At 45.4% G+C, this 20,531-nt stretch overlaps 1 protein-coding gene across 1 annotated transcript in view; it reads left to right on the top strand.

Moving 5' to 3' along the window:
• Positions 1 to 793: 793 nt before the first annotated feature.
• ATP7B (ATPase copper transporting beta) overlaps positions 794 to 20,531 on the top strand; it is a 53,805-nt gene continuing 34,067 nt past the window's right edge. The window contains exons 1-2 of the mRNA XM_007471694.1: positions 794 to 1,030; positions 14,691 to 15,879. Coding sequence (XP_007471756.1) covers positions 794 to 1,030; positions 14,691 to 15,879 — 1,426 coding nt within the window. The remainder of the gene's footprint in view (positions 1,031 to 14,690; positions 15,880 to 20,531) is intronic.

The following is a 20,531-nucleotide window of genomic DNA, read 5'->3' on the forward strand; positions in this document are numbered from 1 at the left end:
GCCACCCTTAATCCTCGTGTGGAGCAGCGGGTAGCCTCAGAAGCCTGAACTGTGTCTTAGTTCCCGTTGGTTCTGCCGCATATAAAATACGGATGAGTCTTGTTTGCCCGTGAGTTTCTGCAGTCAGCTCTTAGTGAAGTCAAGCTGTTGGTCCAAGGGAGAACAAAGCTGCAGGAGACATGGAACTCTCTTACACCTTCTTGAAAAAGCAAGTCATGTTGCCTGGGAAATACTTTTCTCCCCTAGTGATCTGCACCCCACCAGCGCTGGAGCTATGGAAGAGGCAGCTGAAGTTATTCCAAGAAAGCGCTCGAAGTTTGGTAGTAAAAGGAAGTGACATTTGTCCCCTGCCTCCAGGCTGGTCTCTTGGGGAGTGCACAGGGCCAAAAGGAAACTGCTCAGTGTGGGGACGTGATTGCGTGCTGGGCTCCTGTACGCGCCTGCCGGGTGTCCTAGCAGCACTGGGTACGTGTAGGGCCGTGTGCAAACATCTCCAGTGCCAGCTGCCATGGACGAGTGAGAGGATGCCAATTGGTTTGATAGGGGTAAATAAGCAAGAGCAAATATTTATACAGCGGTGTGCAGCCTGCTCAAGTTCCTGAAGGCTTGGCTGGCAGCCTCTCCCGGGCTGGATCTGCGGCAGAGGGGAACCTGCGCGACTGGGCCTCCGAGTTAGCCTCCCCTCCGCTAGTTAGAGGGACGCTTTTCGAGCGTTTTCTTCTAACATGACCAAATAGCCTGGAGAAGGTGAACTGCTGTTGTGCGAGGTGAAGGTGTGACTGTGAACACAGCGATGGAGAGAGCTGGGGGCCAGACGCCCCGGAGCCCTGAGCGGTCCTTCCTGGTGACTCTGGGTGACCCTCAGGTGACCCTGCTGTCTGTCCACAAGCGGTGGTCCTTCAGGAGGAGCCCTAGGGCCACGGGCTCCTCCGGGCCAGTGATTTCGGAGGAGGAATGCTCTCCCCCATCAGAGAAGGGAGAATTTTCACAGAAAGTTTTGAATAAAACACAGGAGGTCAGTTCCAAGCAGGTGAGTGCCATTGGAGAAGGGCTGAAAAGCCAGGAGGGCTTTTTATAAAAGCTCCAGGTTATAGATGGGGGTTTCCCGCGTGTCTCACGTCAGAGGGGCCAGGAGCAAGCAGCTCTGGGGTAGGGAGTGAGCCAGGAGTCCAGGGGAATTTTCCAGGGATTAAGTTCATGGTGGATAAATCTTGGGTTTTGTTGCTTCTTATTTTCAGGATATTTTGTAAACATCTGTGGTGCACAAGTTTCCCAAAACGCAAATCAGACAAAAATGGATCTTTTCCCCCTTTTCGTTTTTTAACGTGTTTACCTTATTTTGTTAATCTTCACATTTCAGCTAAATAAACATTTTGAAAGTGTTGCTGCCCGATGAACCCGCTCTTCTTAAGCAAACGAAAGGTTTGTTAACCCAAATGTCAGGTCATGTTCAAAAGCAGGACAGTGTAACTAACGCTTTGTAAAAATGGTGCTTCAGCAGCATTTCTGGGTGGGACTGGTGGTCTGTGTGGGGTCCTTTTCATTGACATGAGTAGATGGAAAAAAAAATACTACTTAGATATAAAGGGAAGTTTTCGTAAGTCCTTTTTGCTCCTTGAAGAGTTATTTTTGTTTCTTCTGGTGTTAATTGTTTTAAAAGTCTTTAAAAGTAAGGGAAATTTTGTGAGTAGAGATTTTTGAAATGTACTACACAAGAGATATTTGTATGTTGAAGGAGATTTATGAACATCCATTTATGCAGTACACAGGCAACTTTTATGTTTCTAGTTGAATGTCTTAAGATAGCAAAATAATTTTTTTTTCTTGTAAAATGCTTGAGAACATTCTTTTTTTTCTTTTTTTTGAGAGCATTTCTTTAAAATGTTCAAACTACTACTTGACAAAATTCAGCCTATGTCTGAGGTATTTGAATGTGAAATATTCTAATGGTTTTTAATGGCCACTTCCAACCTCATGTGACGAGGAAAGCAACCTGAACCTGGCCGGGGAGCCCTTCAGAAAGGAGGGCTCTGGGCTGGAGGCCAGGGTAGATGCTGTGGCTTCAAGAGAGTCAGGTGCAGATCTGCGCCCTTGCTGGCCTGTGGGACCTGCCATGTGAGCCTTGGACTCCTCCAGCTTCAGATTCCTGGAATGAGAAGTCCTGCCTCTCTGGGTCGTGAAAGCACCTTGTCAAGTACTGTGTAAACGCACAACGGTATCATCTCTGCCGAAATGATCTTCAGCAGGCCTCCCAGCTCGGAGATGTGTTTGGTGCTCTCTGAATGTCTGGTAGAACTCTGTCAGCCAGTTAATCCATCTGAGCACAGTTGCAACAATTTTTTTCTGAAGCTCTGATTGTAAAAGTAACACCTGCTCATTATACAAAACAAATTGAACATGAGGCAAGGGGAATATGGAAAAATATAAAGAAAATGAAAACAGCCACATACTTCAGCCATTTTGCCACTACACATGTGAATGTGTATACGTGAGTTTGTGTATGTGTACGTAGTACTATATACCTTCTATTTTTTACTTAATATTTTGTGGATATATATATACACACATACACACACACACACACACACATACACATGCATATACATTATATAATTTAAACTAATTACCCTCAAATGGGAAATTTGTAGTAGCTGGTTTAAGATAAGAACCAAACTAAATGTCAGTTACAATTGAGTATTTGTTCACTGTTACAGTGTATTGACTCAAAGTCTGCTATAAATCAAACTCTGGGTCTACTTTAGAGCTGTCTTATTTAGTACTTGGTATGTGGAAGGGACTTGTCACCTCATTTAATCACTATCCTCCTTTAACAGACAGAAACCTGAGATCAAGAGGTTAGGTAATCTGGGGTCTTCCCTGGTGGCGCAGTGGTTAAGGATCCTCCTGCCAATGCAGGGAACACAGGTTTGATCCCTGGTCGGGGAAGATCCCACAGGCCGCAGAGCAACTAAGCCCGCGAGCCACAACTACTGAGCCCGTGTGCCATAACTACTGAAGCCCACGCACCTAGGGCCCATGCTCCGCAACAAGAGAAGCCACTGCGATGAGAAGCCTGCGCACCGCAATGAAGAGTAGCCGCCGCTCGCCGCCAACTAGAGAAAGCCCGTGTGCAGCAATGAAGACCCAACGCAGCCAAAAAGAAATAAATTTATTAAAAAAAAAAAAAAAAGAGGTTAGTTAATTTGCCTGAAGGATTTAATACCAGGTCTGTCTGAGGACAGGCCCCTTGCTTTTCTGTTGGGACGGGGAAGTATTTAACATGTTGGGTGAGATAGGGTTTGAAAACTTCCGAGTATTGCAGAGCTGCTAATCCATGGTGAATGAAAAGTTAGCTTTTAGGTTATGCATTGTTCACAAAAGATGCAGGTAGCTGCTCTGAAGAAAACATTTCAAAATTGTGTTTGTGGTTAGTGGATTTGTGTGCTTGTATTTACATTTCTCATACCACGTAGAGTATGTTCTATGCGGTTTAGAATGAAGATGTGATGTTGGGCAAGGGGTCAGTTTCTTCTGTGTTTTGGACAGAGAGGGAAGTGCCTTTCTGAAACGCATAACTGGTCAAAGCATAGTCTGGAGAGGCCATCCCTCTCTTCTCCCTATGTTAGATTCGCCTCTTCGCTGGTGTGAGCAGGCTCCGTGGGTCAGGCCACGCCTGGTGGGTTTCCCAGGCAGTGACTCCACCACCACCCCTACCCCGCCAGGAGCGCGCTCACCAAAAAGGAGAAGACGGGGGCCTCAGCGCCCTGGCCTGGCTCTTGTGGCCCTGCGTCCGCAGGCCTCGCCAGGGCTCTTGTTTCCTCTCAGGCCCGGGACGATGGCCTGGAAAGAAACAGGCTCCTACCTCGCAGAACCCCTTTGGGGAGTTGTGGGCAGCAGAGATTCCTGGCCCTTGATCCAGCTGGCGGGTGTACGGAATATGCCCCTTTCTGCTCAGCACTGCCTGCCTGGGCCTCCTTACCCATGGCCTTCCTGACGGCTGTCGCCAAGCTAGGCCGCCGTGTTATGTGTCTTTCTCTTCCACATCGGGCAGTGTATTAGTCTACGGTTAGTAAGCTGTTGAGTGAGTGAACAAGTACGTGAACCGGAAGTGATTTCTGTGGCAGGAGGGAGGGCTGATGTTGGAAACACTGAACTGATTGATGACTGTGATGAGAGTGTTGGGTTGTGGGCTTAACCATTTTAGAAAGCAACCTACAGGAGTCTGTGCTGGGTGAGGGTGGTCAGGCTGGGTTTTGTTTTTGCCTAAATGAAACCAAGACAGCCCAACTGGCACAGGCGTACCCCTGCTGAGTAAAGGAAAAAAATAGCTGAAGGGAGTGATCTAGCCACTTAAAGATGTCACTAGCAAATTGTCATGGAATCATCATCAACCGTACTATAGTATTATTCACTTTTCTAGAGAACTTGTATTTCTTTATTTTCCCCTAAAATTAGTGTCTGCTGGGTATAAACATCAATAACAACGAATAGAAATGTGGATCTCTTCCTCTAGAAAAATAGGTAACAGTGTATACTCTTACACAGTTCTGCAACTTTTCCCCCCTTTAATCTACCAGGGATGTCTTTCCATGTCAATACATGTAAATTCACCTTTTTTAAAAAGCCACTACATAAAATTCTATTGGATGGATACTTTATGTAACCTGTTCTCTATAGAAGAATATTTAGATGGTTTCCACGTTTTCACTAGTGAGTGTACCAATGGACATTCTCATGTCACTGTATATCTATATGATGAAAAACCCAGAAGTGGAATTACTGGGACAAAGGCAATGGGCATTTAATATTTTGACAGATATTGCTTCATTGCTCTCAAAAATGTTGTGTTCTACCAACATCATCTCATATAGTGAGTGACATCCATCATCTCATATAGATTTTTTTTAAAAAAGGGAAAAAAATGTGTTTTTTTCTTGTGATGAGAACTCAGGATTTACCCTCATAACAACTTTCTTATATACCATACAGCAGTGTTAACTATAGCCGTCATGTTGTGCATTACATCCCTAGTATTTATTTGTCTTATAACTGGAAGTTTGTAGCTTTTGACCACCTTCATCCTATTCTGTCTCCCTGCCGCCACCTCAGGTAACCACAAATCTGATCTCTTTTTCTGAGTTGTTTTTTTTTTCTTTCTTTTTGTTTTAGATCCATATATAAGTGAGGTCATACAGTATTTGTCTTTCTCTGTCTGATTTAGCATAATGCCCTCAAGGTCCATCCACATTGTCACAAATGGTGGAATTTCCTTTTTTATGGCTAAATAATATTCCATTGTGTATATATACACCACATTTTCTATATCCATTCATCTATTGATGGACACTTAGGTTGTTTCCATGTCTTTGCTATTGTAAATAATGCTGCTGTGAACATGGGGGTGCATATATCTCTTCAACACAGTGTTTTCATTTCCTTTAATAAATACCCAGGAGTGGAATTGCTGGATTATATGGTAGTTCTATTTTCAATTTTTTGAGGAACCTCCATACTGTTTTCCATTGTAGCTGTAACAATTTACATTCCCACCAACGGTGCACAAGTGTTCCCTTTTTTCCACATACTCACTAGCATTTGTTATCTCTTGCCTTTTTTTTTTTAAACCTCTTTATTGGAATATAATTGCTTTACAATGTTGTGTTAGTTTCTGCTGTACAACAAAGTGAATCAGCTATACGCATACATATATCCCCATATCCCCTACCACTTGCGTCTCACTCCCATCCTCCCTATCCCACCCCTCTAGATGGTCACAAAGCACCGAGCTGGTCTCCCTGTGCTATGTGGCTGCTTCCCACTAGCTATCTATTTTACATTTGGTAGTGTATATAGGTCCATGAAACTCTCTCACTTCGTCCCAGCTTACTCTTCCCCCTCCCTGTGTCCTCAAGTCCATTCTCTACATCTGTGTCTTTATTCCTATCCTGCCCCTAGGTTCGTAAGAACCTTTTTTTTTTTTTTAGTTTCCATATATATGTGTTAGCATAGAGTATTTGTTTTTCTCTTTCTGACTTACTTCACTCTGTATGACAGGCTCTAGGTCCATCCACCTCACTACAAATAACTCAATTTCTTTCTTTTTATGGATAATATTCCATTGTATATATGTGCCACATCTTCTTTATCCATTCATCTGACGATGGACACTTAGGTTGCTTCCATGTCCTGGCTATTGTAAATAGTGCTGCAGTGAACATTGTGGTACATGACTCTTTTTGAATTATGGTTTTCTCGGGGTATGTGCACAGTAGTGGGATTGCTGGGTCATGTGGTATCTCTTGCCTTTTTGATGATAACCATTCTAACAGGTATGAAGTCATATCTCATTGTGGTTTTGATTTGCATTTCTCTGATGATTGGTGTTGTTTATCACCTTTACATGCATCTATTGGCTATTTGTATGTTTTTGGAAAAATGTCTGTTCAGTTCCTCTTCCTATTTTTAATTGGATTAATTTTTTTTGCTATTGAGTTGTATGAATTCTTTATTTAAATTATTCTATTTATTTATTTTTGGCTGTGTTGGGTCTTCATTGCTGCGTGCGGGCTTTCTCTAGTTGCGGCCAGCGGGGGCTACTCTTCATTGCAGTGCGCGGGTTTCTCACTGCGGTGGCTTCTCTTGTTGTGGAGCACGGGCCCTAGGTGTGCGGGCTTCAGTACTTGTGGCACGTGGGCTCAGTAGTTGTGGCTCACCGGCTCTAGAGCACAGGCTCAGTAGTTGGGCTTAGTTGCTCTGTGGCTTGTGGGATCTTCTCGGACCAGCGCTCAAATCCGTGTCCCCTGCACTGACAGGCAGACTCTTAACCACCGCGTCACGAGGGAAGCCCAGTTGTATGAATTCTTTATGTATTTTGAACATTAACCCTTTATCAGAGATATGGTTTGCAAATATTTCATTCTGTTCTGTAGGCCGTCTTTTAATTTTGTGGATTGTTTCTTTTGCTGTGTAGAAGCTTTTTAGTTTGATGTAGTTCCACTTGTTTATTTTTTGTTTGGCTGCTCACGCTTTCTGTATCATATCCAAAAAATCATTGCTGAGACCCACGTCAAGGAGCTTTTTTCCCTATGTTTTCTTCTAGAAGTTTTATGGTTTCTGGTATTGCACGTAAGTCTCTAACCCCTTAGAGTTAATCTTTGTGAGTGGTGTAAGACAGGGTCCCAATTTCATTCTTTCATTCTACATGTGAAAACCCAGTTTCCCAGCACCACTTATTGAAAAGACTGCCTTTTCTCTGTTAAGTATTCTTGGCTCCCTTATCAAATATTAATTGACCATATATTATTATTATTATTTTTGAAAAGGTTTACAACCACTTACATTTCTTTTTCTGAGGATTATTTTAAGTAGCAAGTTCCTATTGTGCATTTGTAGATTAGCATAAGTTATAAATATTAAGTTTATACCAGAGTCTTTCAAAGGAACATTTGTTTTCTGTACAGCTGGTCGTACCTATAATTCTAGGTAGAAACCACCGCCTTCATTAACCATTATAGTATACATTTCTTTGTGATAAAATAACGGCATTATTTCATCAAATCTGATGACCATATGCAATTTATCAATAATAATAATTAACAAGAAGAATAATCCCAAGTTCGCTGACTTCCATCACATAATATAAATACCCAAATTAACATTGTGTGATATTTTCTTCTAACCAGTCATAACATTGCGTATATCTAACGTAGGTCTTTTATATCATGATCTTACCATCATTCTGGGAAATGACTAGGGGATTATGACCTTATGGTTCTCACTCAGACTATTTCATTCGAATGTAAAAAAATGTTCTAAGATGATGACAGTTGCTTGATAGTGACAGGCCTGCTATTTAAAATTTCTTTGTTTGGGAGAGGCTTGAAATATATAGAGTGTTATCAGAGAAGATTCTGAAGCAGAAAAAAATGCCGTTAATTCATAAATGTCTGATGGAATAATTGTTACAATAGGTGTAGACCTACTAGAGAATGGACTTGAGGATATGGGGAGGGGGAAGGGTAAGCTGTGACAAAGTGAGAGAGTGGCATGGACATATATACACTTCGAAATGTAAAATAGCTAGCTAGTGGGAAGCAGCCGCATAGCACAGGGAGACCAGCTCGGTGCTTTGTGACCACCTAGAGGGGTGGGATAGGGAGGGTGGGAAGGAGACGCAAGAGGGAAGGGATATGGGAACATATGTAAATGTATAACTGATTCACTTTGTTATAAAGCAGAAACTAACACACCATTGTAAAGCAATTATACTCCAATAAAGATGTAAAAAAAAAAAAAGCAACGGAATTCTCTGGAATGGCTGATAGTGCAGCTGTGTGGAGTGAGATTGCGAACGGGGTTTCTGAGGTACTGTTGGGAAGTGCTTCTTGGAGAGGTCTTAGAGTTTATGAATTTCTAAATTTTATATTTTTGTACGTGGAAAACAAGCTATGTTGTCTGTATGTGTTGAGGTTTGTTAATTTTATTTGTTGTTAATTTTATTCTCTTTTTTTCTCCTGGGCAAATAATGATACAGTGCATTCAGTTTTTCAGTAAGGGTTTATATTTTTCCTCATCGTGGTAAAGAGAAAGAAACAGGCAGTAAATGGTCATTTGTGTGGAATTTCCCAGAAAGTGCACAGTGAACAGCAGGGCTGGGGGTGGTCCTGCGGCCAGAGGTCAGGCTGGAGCCCACACAGTCCAGGCACACTGTGCGCCCTCTTCGGTGTTTGAACTAATGCCTGAGTTTTGGCTTGTTTTTTCAGTAGACAAACTGTAAATAATTCTCACTGGAAGTTCTTTCTGGACCTTTGTGAGCCAGTGTTAAAGGACAGTTAGAAGGGGTTGAGGTGGGCGTGGGGGAATATGTACACGAGTTGTAATGATTAGTTCTTATCAGTAAAACTGTGGAGAATAACAAGTTCCCTGCCTACTTCCCTGGACCGCTTTTGAAGATCGAATGAGGCCATGTTTGTCTTCATAGTCAGTCATTTTCAAACATTTATGACGTTAGCCTTTTAAGTCCTCTTAGCATTCAGACCTCCCTGCAGAACTGGGATGGGCGTTACTGTTACCTCCTTTTACACCTAAGAAACCTGAGGCTTGGATTTGCTCAGACAAGGCTGGAACTCCTACCCAAGACTGTCAGACATCCCTTCAAGAAGTTCACAACAAATCGGAAGGGCCGATATTTAAACACATAGATGTGAAAATGTTATTTAGAGGATAAAGCCATGTAGAAATATGTCATCTGTTCATCATTGCTGTCATCTTTATCACAATGATAATGTTATCGCTGCTTATGTCAGTGTGGTTTAACAAAACATTTTCTTCCTTGCCTTAGAGAAACTGAAAAACCACATTTGTTTTCTGGTATAAAAGTAGTACTTGGGCTTCCCTGGTGGTGCAGTGGTTGAGAGTCCGCCTGCCGATGCAGGGGACACGGATTCGTGCCCCGGTCCAGGAAGATCCCACATGCTGCAGAGCGGCTGGACCCGTGAGCCATGGCCGCTGAGCCTGCGCGTCCGGAGCCTGTGCTCCGCGGCGGGAGAGGCCACAACAGTGAGAGGTCCGTGTACCGCCAAAAAAACAAAAACAAAAACAAAGTGAAAGAAGTCTCAGGATAAGTGGGTGAGTGGTATCCAATTTAAGGATGATGAGGATCCACCTGTAACTAAGAGAGCTCAGAAGTGGCTAGTGGTTCTTCCCTCGTACGTGTAGTAGCCCTGCTCTTTGATTTGTGATCACAGCCATTTTCTACAAGGCATGTCATTTCTGGGCTTTGCAATTTCAGTCTGGCTTTGAAAACTTTCATTAAAACATACCACCCCATTTCCAATTTCTTCATATACTAGACTGGCCTATCTGAAGGTCTTATTTTCCTTTCCTGGCTCCATCTTAGCAAATCAAGAGTTTATATACCTTTCCCTATCTTTTCGTTTAAAAGCCCTGGTACTCTCCGCAAATTCCCTGTGACCAGGCCACCTAGAGAGGTGGCAAAGAATTTAAATTCATTTTTGGATTCCTCTCTGTGGAATTACCCTCTTCTCTGGTGTTTCCAGGCGCTTCTCAACCTCATGCCTACCGTACTAATAGTTTATTGAAAACTCAGAAGCCAGCAGCCTGATGTTGGGCCTGCAGAAGTCCCCGGTGTTTGTCCTCAAAGAGTGTATAATTTAGTGGGACGTAGACAACACTGGGAATTCTACCACGTTTTCCCTGGACACACAGTCTGTACCCTGGGCCCACTCTCCAATGTCCATTGCTTCTGATGAGCCCTTAAACCTAGACGTGTTTGTCTCTTTGAACTCCGTAGGGGAGCTTTTCCCCACCCCAGAGATTGTCTTCATTGAAGAACGGAATTAAAAGCACAGCATGTGTGTACACTTAAAAACGATCCAAATACCCGACAACTGTTATGAGATTGCTCCTAAACCAGCAGGTACGGTGGCGTTTCATGAAGTTATGTTATTTGCAAAGCTTTGTCTTCCGTACCTGCTTGTCTTTAGAAGCCTGCCTGTGTAGAAGGGAGACCTCTGAGTATTATTTGCTACAAACAAATGGCTTCCAACACTTCTGCAGACTCCTTTAGCAGCCATAATCCAGGGATTAAGAGCCAGCTTTGTGTGGCTTGGTTGGTGAGTTGTAGCTCGACCTGGGACCAAGACACATAAGTTGGGTAGTAAATCATTAGGGATTTGTTTTTCCAACAGACTGGGTGATTGAGAGTTATGTCTTATAAGGAGGTAATTTCTGCTTTACTAAGATACTGTACTGAAGTATCTAAATATCTTTAGAATATCTTCGTTTTTCCTGTATCTTTTTTTTTTTTTTTTTTGGCCACACCATGTGGCACGCAGGGTTTTGTTCCCGGACCAGGGATTGAACCCAGGCCCCTTGCAGTGGAAGTGCACTGTGGTTAAGACAGTCTTTCCCCCTGACCTGCATCTTTTTTCAGTTAAATAAGTATTTAATTCATACCAGTTACAATCAAGTCACTGCTGCGGATCTCCTTTATGCTCACATTATTTTAACTTAATGTTTAAATTAATTACGTTTTAGAATTCGGTAACACATGTACATTGTACAGTAAGTTGTACAGTGAAAAGTAACTCTTCCTTCCCACTCCTGTACCCCAGCTGCCTGACCCCTTCAGCTGCCCAGTCCACAAACTCTGTGCCAGCTTCTTATATGTTCTTCCAAAGGTAACTCCATACACGCATAAACATCTGCGTGTGTCATATTCTTTTTCTCTCACAAACAGTGCTAGCATGCTGTGATAGACATATTTTGGTGGTCCTCCCAGTGAACTCCACTTCCTTGTATGTAAGCACTTATGTAATTCTCTTCCGTATTGACTGAGCTTGGCCACGTGACTGGCTTTGGACAATGGTGGATTAGCAGGTGTGATGCAAGCAGAGGCTTGCTAAGTGCTTGCACACTGGGACTTGTTCTCTGTGAATGCTAACTACTGTGACACTCCCTCTCAGAACCCAGAAACCCCCAACTGTGAGGTACCCAGCCTAGCCATGTGCAGAGGCTACATGGAAGAGAGCCAAGGTCCCTGCCAACAGCAGCCACCATCAACCTGCCAGCCATGTGATGAATGAGCCATCTTCTTGCAAGTGGAACCTCCAGCCCCATTCAGGCCACCCCAGAGATGAGCTTTAGCTGCCAAACCCTGTCCGAGTTGAAAAACTGTGAGCTGTCATCATAAGCCACTAAGTTTGGTTTGTCTCGAGCAGCAGATAACCGAAATACTAGATGCACTATATATTCTTTTTTCTTGTAAAAGATTTATTTATTATTTATTTATTTAATTTATTTTTGGCCGTTTTGGGTCTTGGTTGCAGCACGCAGGATCTTCATTGAGGCACGCGGGATCTTTCGTTGTGGTGCGTGGCCTTCTCTCTAGTTGCGGCATGCAGGTTTTCTCTTCTCTAGTTGTGGCACACAGGCTCCAGGGTGCGTGGGCTCTGTAGTTTGCGGCTCACAGGCTCTAGTTGAGGCACACGAGCTCAGTAGTTGTGGTGCATGAGCTTAGTTGCCCCGTGGCATGTGGGATCTTAGTTCCCTGACCAGGGATCGAACCCTAGTCCCCTGCATTGTAAAATGAATTCTTTACCACTGGACCACCAGGGAAGTTCCTAGATGCACTGTATATTCTGTGCCTTGCTTTTTGCACTGAACTTTATATTAGATACCAATCTATTTCACTGTTTATAGAGTTGCCTCATTCTTTTTAAGAGCTAGATAGTATTCCATTGTACATTTGTGCAGTAATTTATCAGCCTCTATTGATGGACATTTATGTTGTTTTCAATCTGTTGTAGCATCTAATGTCTTTGTTGCATGCTTCCTTTTGCATGCAAACAAATATATTTATTGCCTAAATTCTTAGAGAGTCACTGGGTCAAAGAATATGTGAATTTGTTATTTTAATAGATATTGCCAAGTTGCCCTCCCAAGAGGTAACATTCCCACTAACCCTGGGGAATGAGTCAGTGGGTGCCAGCTTGAATGGTGAAGACCATGTCAACCTCACATGTGAGGTGGGAATGTTATATTTCTCCTTTAATGTTGCTTTTCATATATTGAGAAGCATATATTTCATATATTTGCATTTCCTTTTTGATGAACTGCCTTCTTGTTTCTGCTGGGATGTTGGCCTTTTTCTTTTTCGAAGGAGCTCTTTATATATTAAAGGAATTAGCTCTTAATTTGCTTAAGGTGGAAGCAAGTCTTTTTTTTCTCTCAGTTTATCTTCTGCCTTGGTTTGAACAATTTGTTTTCCTCTTACTGTGGTTAGATATACCAAACTTCTATTTTATAGCTTCTGGATTTTCTTGCTTTTGTTTTGTCATATTTAGGCTTTCCCCACTCTGAGATTATAATAGATATTCTCCTATGTTTTCATCTAGTACTTTTATTATTTTGCTTTTTACGTCTTCCTCTTTGATCTGTCTGAATTGTCTTCTGATATATAGATTCCAAATTTATATTTTTCCAAATAGGTTTCCCAGGTGTCTACCCAGTCGTCTGTGAATACTGTTATGCCATGTCATCCTTATCATATACATTTCTGTATTTACACCATAGATAATTTCAGTATGTTTTTTGAATCCAACAAATTTTTGAGTTACTGTCTCATAAATTACTTAATTATCCCTTTTTCTCTATTTTAAAATATTTTTAAAAATTCCTTATAATTATTAATCCCAAACTAGCTTGTGATTTCCTCTGTGGATATACAAATGAATATTTATAGTCTGTTTTTTGTTTTCTTTTTGTTTTCTTTTTTTGCGGTACGCGGGCCTCTCACTGTTGCGGCCTCTCCCGTTGCGGAGCACAGGCTCCGGACGCACAGGCTCAGCGGCCATGGCTCACGGGCCCAGCTGCTCCGCGGCATGTGGGATCTTCTCGGACCGGGGCACGAACCCGCGTCCCCTGCATCGGCAGGCGGACTCTCAACCACTGCGCCACCAGGGAAGCCCTATAGTCTGTTTTAAAAGTTATTTAAACTTTCATCTTGTGAAGCTGCTCAAAATCTGAAGTTGGAAAGATAAGCATTTTATGCACAGGGACAGAGAAGATCAATCCGTGTAATCGAGCTTCAGCTGAAGATGAGTAGGCTTGTGTAGGTGTCGAGTGACATACTTTTTTATCAGGTGCCATATACAAAGGCCTGTGCCCAAATGCCTGAAGCAGGTAATAGTACTGGTAATAGAAACTATATCTAGTTAAGAGAGTGGTGAGGCTGGGACCCTGTGAAAGGGAAGGTTTGTTAACAGAATGGCTGAGGCCACATCATGAGAAGACATCAGGAAACTACACTTGAGCTGTGATACACTAAGAAAATGAATCGGTTTAATTTGGTGAAGCATGTGTCGTTTTTAAGTAATGTCTACAGCGGCCCTGAGCACCCGGCGGGGCAGGGACTCGGCCGAGGCTGAACGAGGCAAGTGCCTTGTTTAGCCCAACTTCCTGTTCTTCCAGCTTTCCCCCTCCCCCTCCTCTTGGTCCCCTTGGCACTGCTGTGCTCACTTCCGTGGCTCAAGGGGCGTCCTTCGAGACCTTTTTTCACAGGCACTGTGGTCTGGCCCCATGCGCTGGGAGGTCTGCATTTGGAACATGTGCCCTATGGCTGTTAAGTCTAACCCCTGCTAAGAGAATGAGATGGACACCCCTAGAAAGAGATGCAGAATTAGGGTGTGGCCTATTCTGTGTATTTGCATTCCAGCAGGACGTCCAGAGTTTAAGCCGAAAGGACCAAGTCCAGTGGGGAGATTTCAGGTGTCAGCTGGAGTCGGGGAGGTCTCGTGGGACTTGTGCCCTTCTGCTGCGGGCTGCTGTGCTCTCTGCCTCTGTCATAGGCCTGCCATGCTTGTTCTGTGCGGGTCAGCCCCATCGTGCTCTCCTTTCCCACAGAAACCTTCATGCCTTCTACCAAGGTGGGCAGTTGACTTCTGGGTTCAGAATCACAGAAAGTCAGAGCTAGAAGGAACCCCTCTGAACCCTTTCATATGATAAGTAATGTCTTTATAGCTTTCCTCCCCTTTTTTAATGTTCTCATACTCTTGGGATGTTTGGACACCAGTGGTATTGTTTTCCATTTTCTCAGTGCCACACAAGCTGGGAGATTTTAGAAAACGTTTAGTTTTAAGGATAAAAAATGTTCTTTCTCTTCCTTTTAGATCCTGCCTAAGCTTTCCTGGCCTGCTCGAGCCTGGGAGCCAACGATGAAGCAGAGTTTTGCCTTTGACAACAATGGCTACGAGGACGGCCTGGATGGCGTGCGCCCCTCTCAGACGGCCACCGGCACCATCAGCATCGTGGGCATGACCTGCCAGGCATGTGTGAAGTCCATCGAGGGCAGGGTGTCTAGTCTGAAAGGCATCGTGAGCGTTAAGGTTTCCCTGGAGCAGGGCAGCGCCATGGTGACGTACATGCCCTCGGTCCTGAGCCTGCCTCAGGTTTGCTGTCAGATTGAGGACATGGGCTTCCAGGCCACTGTGGCGGAGGGAAAGGCTGCCTCCCGGCCATCCAGGTTCTCGCCCGCCCTGGAGGCTGTGGTCAAGCTTCGGGTGGAGGGCATGACCTGTCAGTCCTGCGTCAGCTCCATAGAAGGCAAGATCGGGAAACTGCAGGGCGTCGTGAGGGTCCGCGTCTCGCTCAGCAACCAGGAGGCAGTCATCACTTACCAGCCTTACCTTATCCAACCCCAAGACCTCAGGGACCACGTGATCAACATGGGGTTTGAAGCCGTCATTAAGAACAAGGTGGCCCCCGTGAGCCTGGGACCTATTGACATCAGGCAGCTCCAGCACATCCACCCAAAGGCCCCTCAGGCTTCCATTAACCAGAATGGCAATAACTCAGAGACCTCGGGGAGCCAGGGGCTGCCCCTGTATCTGAGAGTGGATGGAATGCACTGTAAGTCTTGTGTCCTGAACATTGAAGAAAATATTGGCCAGCAGCCAGGGGTTCAGAGTATCCAAGTGTCCCTGGAGAACAGGACTGCCCAAGTCCAGTACGACCCTTCCCGCATCTCCCCAGGGACCCTGCAGAGGGCCATTGAGGCTCTGCCACCTGGGAACTTTAAAGTCTCTCTACCCGATGGAGCGGAAGGGAGTGAGACAGACACCAGGAGCCCCCAGGCGCCCGGCGTGCACTGTGCTGCAGTGCTGGCCATTGCTGGCATGACCTGCGAGTCCTGCGTCCAGTCCATCGAGGGCCTGGTTTCCCAGAGGGAGGGAGTGCAGTGTATCTCAGTGTCTTTGGCTGAAGGGACAGGAACGGTTCTCTATGATCCATCTCTAACTCACCCAGCAGAACTCCGAGCTGCGGTGGAGGACATGGGATTCAAGGCCTCCGTCCTGGCTGGTACGTGGTTGATGCTAAGTTCCTTGGACTTTTAGCTTCTTTTCTGAAGAGAACACTGATTCTGTGTTCTTTTTTTTTTTTTTAATTATTATTTTTGGCTGTGTTGAGTCTTCGTTGCTGCTCACAGGCTTTCTCTAGTTGCGGCGAGCGGGGGCTACTCTTTGTTGCAGTGCACAGGCTCTGGGAGCATGGGCTTCAGTAGTTGCAGCACGCAGGCTCAGTAGTTGCAACACACAGGCCCTAGAGTGCGAGGGCTTCAGGAGTTGCAGTGTGTGGGCTCAGTAGTTGTGGCGAGTGGGCTTCACTAGTTGTGCACCGGCTCTAGAGCACAGGCTCAGTAGTTGTGGTGCATGGGCCTAGTTGCTCCGTGGCATGTGGGATCTTCCCGGACCAGAGCTAGAACCCGTGTCCCCTGCATTGGCAGGCAGATTCTTAACCACTGCGCCACCAGGGAAGCCCCTGTGTTCTTTTTAAAACGAGTACTTTGGGAACACCTGGCCCTTCTCTCTCCAAAGGAAACATCATCATTTGCTCTGAGATTTCTCTGCTAAACAAAACACAATAATAAAGACAACAGGACCCTGGTCTCACCACCTGGAGCCCATTCTGTTGAAAGTGGGGAAGAAGGGAAGGATGTGATGATGGTTTCCCTTCCCACCCACCCCCGACCATGGCTGTGAGAAGAGGGGGCGTGTGACAGCCTTCCCAAAGCGAGGTGCCCACATACCTTGACGCCACATCACTAGACAGTTTCCAGGGTGGTGCCTGTCCCCAGGCCCCTCCCATTGACCCGCCAGCCACTCACTTGCCTGTTTTCCCCTCCATTTCCTTCACTCGGGAGCCCGGCAAGTTGTCTTAGCGTCTTTCGTGTTTCTGCCCCTCACCAGGCCTGTGTGAGCTGTGGGCTGCTGAGCAGCGAGGTACCTTCCCCCGCATCCGCCCCCCCCCAGACCTCCCGAGAACTTATGTGGTAGCAGGGAGGGGGAAACCACGCGGGGCAGCAGGTGTCAGCGCTGTGGGGGGGAAGGGGAAGGGGGGCTTCTAGGGAGGGCTCCCTCTGGGGGGTGGGGTGGGAGTGAGCCAGTGAGTCATGGGAGGTGGCAGAGACACGGCCGGCCCCCCTGTCCTGCCCCTCATGGCTGACTCCCACTCACTCCCCCCGCCCCCGAGGAGCCCTTCCTAGGCCCCTGCACCACCCACCCCCAAGGGGAGCGGGTGAGTCATGTGGAGTGACTGGGCCCCACTCCGGGCTTTGTACCAAGTTTCAGGAAGGAGATTTGTTTTGTTTTGTTTTTTTAAACAAAAATCAATAAGGAAAACTGGAACAGTAAATCCTGTACTCAGAAGCTAAGACATGTAGTATGTAGTCGTCATCTGCTATATTTGTATGAGGTTTAAAGTCTTAAAACAATGCAATCAAGTTATCAGCAGTAAAAAGAAATTTGCATTGAACTATATAATGCAGAATAATTGAACTTGACTACATAAACCTGGAGAGAAAACAGGGATTTTTATTAGCCAGAATTATGAGAATTATGTTTAGCCCAAGAGGTATTTAGGGAACCAGATTTAGCAAATAAAAATACAGGACGGGCTTCCCTGGTGGCGCAGTGGTTGAGAGTCCACCTGCCGATGCAGGGGACACAGGTTCATGCCCTGGTCTGGGAAGATCCCACATGCCGCGGAGCGGCTAGGTCCATGAGCCATGGCCGCTGAGCCTGCGCGTCCGGAGCCTGTGCTCCTCAACGGGAGAGGCCACAACAGTGAGAGGCCCGTGTACCGAGTGGAACTGTACCTTACATCTCACACACACACACACACACACACACACACTACTTAAATGTAAGGTTGACTACTGTAGTAAGCAAAAATACAGGATACCTAGTTAAGTTTGAATTTCAGATAAACAATGAGTAACGTTTTAGTATTAGTATGTCCTGTGCAGTATTTGAGACATACTAAAAAATTACTGTTAATCTGAAATTCAATTTTACCTGGATGTCCTGTATTTTACCTGGCAGTCTTAATTTAGGATAAACCATAAGTGTGCTGGTGACTGTCTTTTATAGCCACTTAAATGCAAAAAAGGCATTATTTGTATTTGGTCGGCCATTCTGGATTGACCAGGGGCTCCTTGAGGACTGTCTTCAAACCATGTGATTTGTTTCTCCTTTGACTCCGCAGCACCCAGCACACAGTAGGTGGTTGTGAAGGAAACGAAGGAGAAAGGAAATAATGGGCTGGGACAGGCAGGGTCTCAGGTCAGCCGATGGAGGGAACTCTTTAGAGAGATTACAGAGCTGAAAAACCAAACAGGAACTGGGAGGGAAAACAGGAAATTAAAAAACAGGAAAACAGCCACCACCCACAGATGGGAGGGTCTGAGGGAAGGCAGGTGTTTAGTTTACAAGAGCCCAGGGGCTGAGCTTGCCTGGTGGGAACTGGCCAAGGGCAAGGCTATGGCAGGAGCCGGGGCCCCGGTGGAGAGATGGCAAACACTTGGGTCCTCCTCCTTTCTGTCCTGTTGTTTCCTGCTTGTTACCTCCATGTGCCAAATTTAATCAGAAACCAGTTGACAAGGGAGCCTGGGAAAAGTGGTTTGCAGGGGTCAGCCGCTTGGTAGTGGAGCAGGGGGAAGGAGGGAGAGAAAGGGTCTGAGAGTATATGGGCAAGAGACAGGCATTGAATTTCAGTCCCTCACTTGATAGCTAAAATACATTTAGACCTGGTTATAGGAGGCAGCTGTTATTTGTTCACTTGTTTGCATGGTAAGTAGTTTTTGAATGGATGAATGGATGGATGGATGGGATACATGAATACAGTGAGGAAAATTCACCTGTTACGTATAGCATGTTCCTCTCACCCTCCTAAGTGAGTGATGTCACTTTCAGGGCATGGTTCCCTCACCCCTGCACGTGCTGGGGGTCTTCTGGGGCCAGGGCCCTGTGCCAGCTGCCGTGAAGTGCTCAGCGGCAGTCCAGCACCTGCCCACAGCGGTTCACACTCTCCTGGGGAAGCAGGTCACAGAGGCCCCTTGTATCATCCAAGGCAGGTTAGAATAAATGTTGTAACAAGGAAGGTGTAGGTCAGATGCTTTTGGGATTCAGAAGAGGAGAGAATCCAACACCCGCTTGTGGGGCTCCCAAGGACATGATGTAGGGGTGACCATGGAGTTGGGCGTGGATAGGATTTAAGAATGGATAGGATCTGAACAGGCGGGAAAGGGCAGGACTACACGCCAGGCAGAGGAGACAGGCCAGCACCCTGGTGCAGGCTACTGTCCTCTGCTCCTGGATCCTGGAAGGGGGTCCAAACTGGTCTCCCTGCTTCCTGCCTTCCAGCCCGGTCCCCGACCAGCTTTCACAGCGATCCTGTCGCACTGCTGACCCTCCTGGCCCATCCCGTCTTGTATTGTGAGAGGAAGAGTCCTCATGGTGGTCCCTAAGCCGCTCCCTCACCCACCACCTTTCCAGCCCTGACTCAGTTCCTCTTACCAGGCTTGTTCTCACCTCGGGCTTGTACTCGCTGTCCCGTGTCTGGAATATGCTCTCCCCGCAAATGCACACAGTGTTTACTTCATAGCTGCTCATCCGGACTTTTCCCAGAGCCTATATCATTTTTATATAGAAATATATAGGTTTGTATCATACATAGTTTTGTAATCTCTTTTTCGCCCTGTGACTTATCATAAACGTAACTTACGGGTGCATCCGTGTGTCTGCAGTACCATGTTCAGCGGCCGCATGGCATCCCAGCATACGGGTGTACCATAACTTCATTTCCTCTTTATTTTTCCCATCTATTTTGTGTGGATGTCATTGTAAATAATACTGGTAGGATTGTTGTGACTGTAAATACAATTGTCCGTGAAGACAGTCTTCAAACTACGTGATTTGTTTCTCCTTTGTGCACGTACTTAATTATTTCCTTGTGATAAATATCTGAAAGCATAATTGCTGGGCCACAGGGTATCAGCATTATTTCATTCCATCACAAATATTTATTGTGCCCCTACTAAGTGCCAAGCAATTAGAGGTACCGTTTTTGATAATACTGTCAAATAGATTTCCAGAAAGTCAAATCAATTTATATGCCCACCCGTAGTGTTGGCATAGGTTGATAAAGGACGCAGTAGCATAGGCTTCTTTGGGTTTTTGTTAATTTATTTAAACTTTTTTTTTAGCCATCTCCAGAAACCCAGAATTTAGTTGACTTAGACCTCAGTGTTGGAGGTCTAACGAATACTACTGAAATTGTTGACAACAATATTTGGGTAGAAAGGCAGGTGAATCCAGGAGGTGGTGGTGGACTGGAAAAAGAGGGAGGGGCTGGACAGGTGCAGGAGGGTTTGGTGGGAGTGGGAGCTAGAATGTTAAGAGCTGACATCCCAGGGGTGGAGTCATTTTTAAGAAGGACAAAGTCCAGGAGGGCAGAGCTGTGCTGGGTGAGGTGATGGTCTCTGCATCCAGAAGGTGGAGGGCTCTAAGGCCGGAGCACTGGAGGTTCTTCGTCCATCGACTGCACTCTTAAAGTGAGTGGAAGTAATTTTAGCACTTTCCAGAAAATGAGCTTCTGTGTTTCGCAGCTGTGGACTTTGAAGTAAGGAGAGTTCATCATCAAATGATGTCATTTTTCCCTACATACGCTTCAAG

This window comes from Lipotes vexillifer, unplaced genomic scaffold (genome assembly GCF_000442215.2).
Source record: "Lipotes vexillifer unplaced genomic scaffold, Lipotes_vexillifer_v1.1 scaffold470, whole genome shotgun sequence".
In the NCBI taxonomy this organism is placed as follows: domain Eukaryota; kingdom Metazoa; phylum Chordata; class Mammalia; order Artiodactyla; family Lipotidae; genus Lipotes; species Lipotes vexillifer.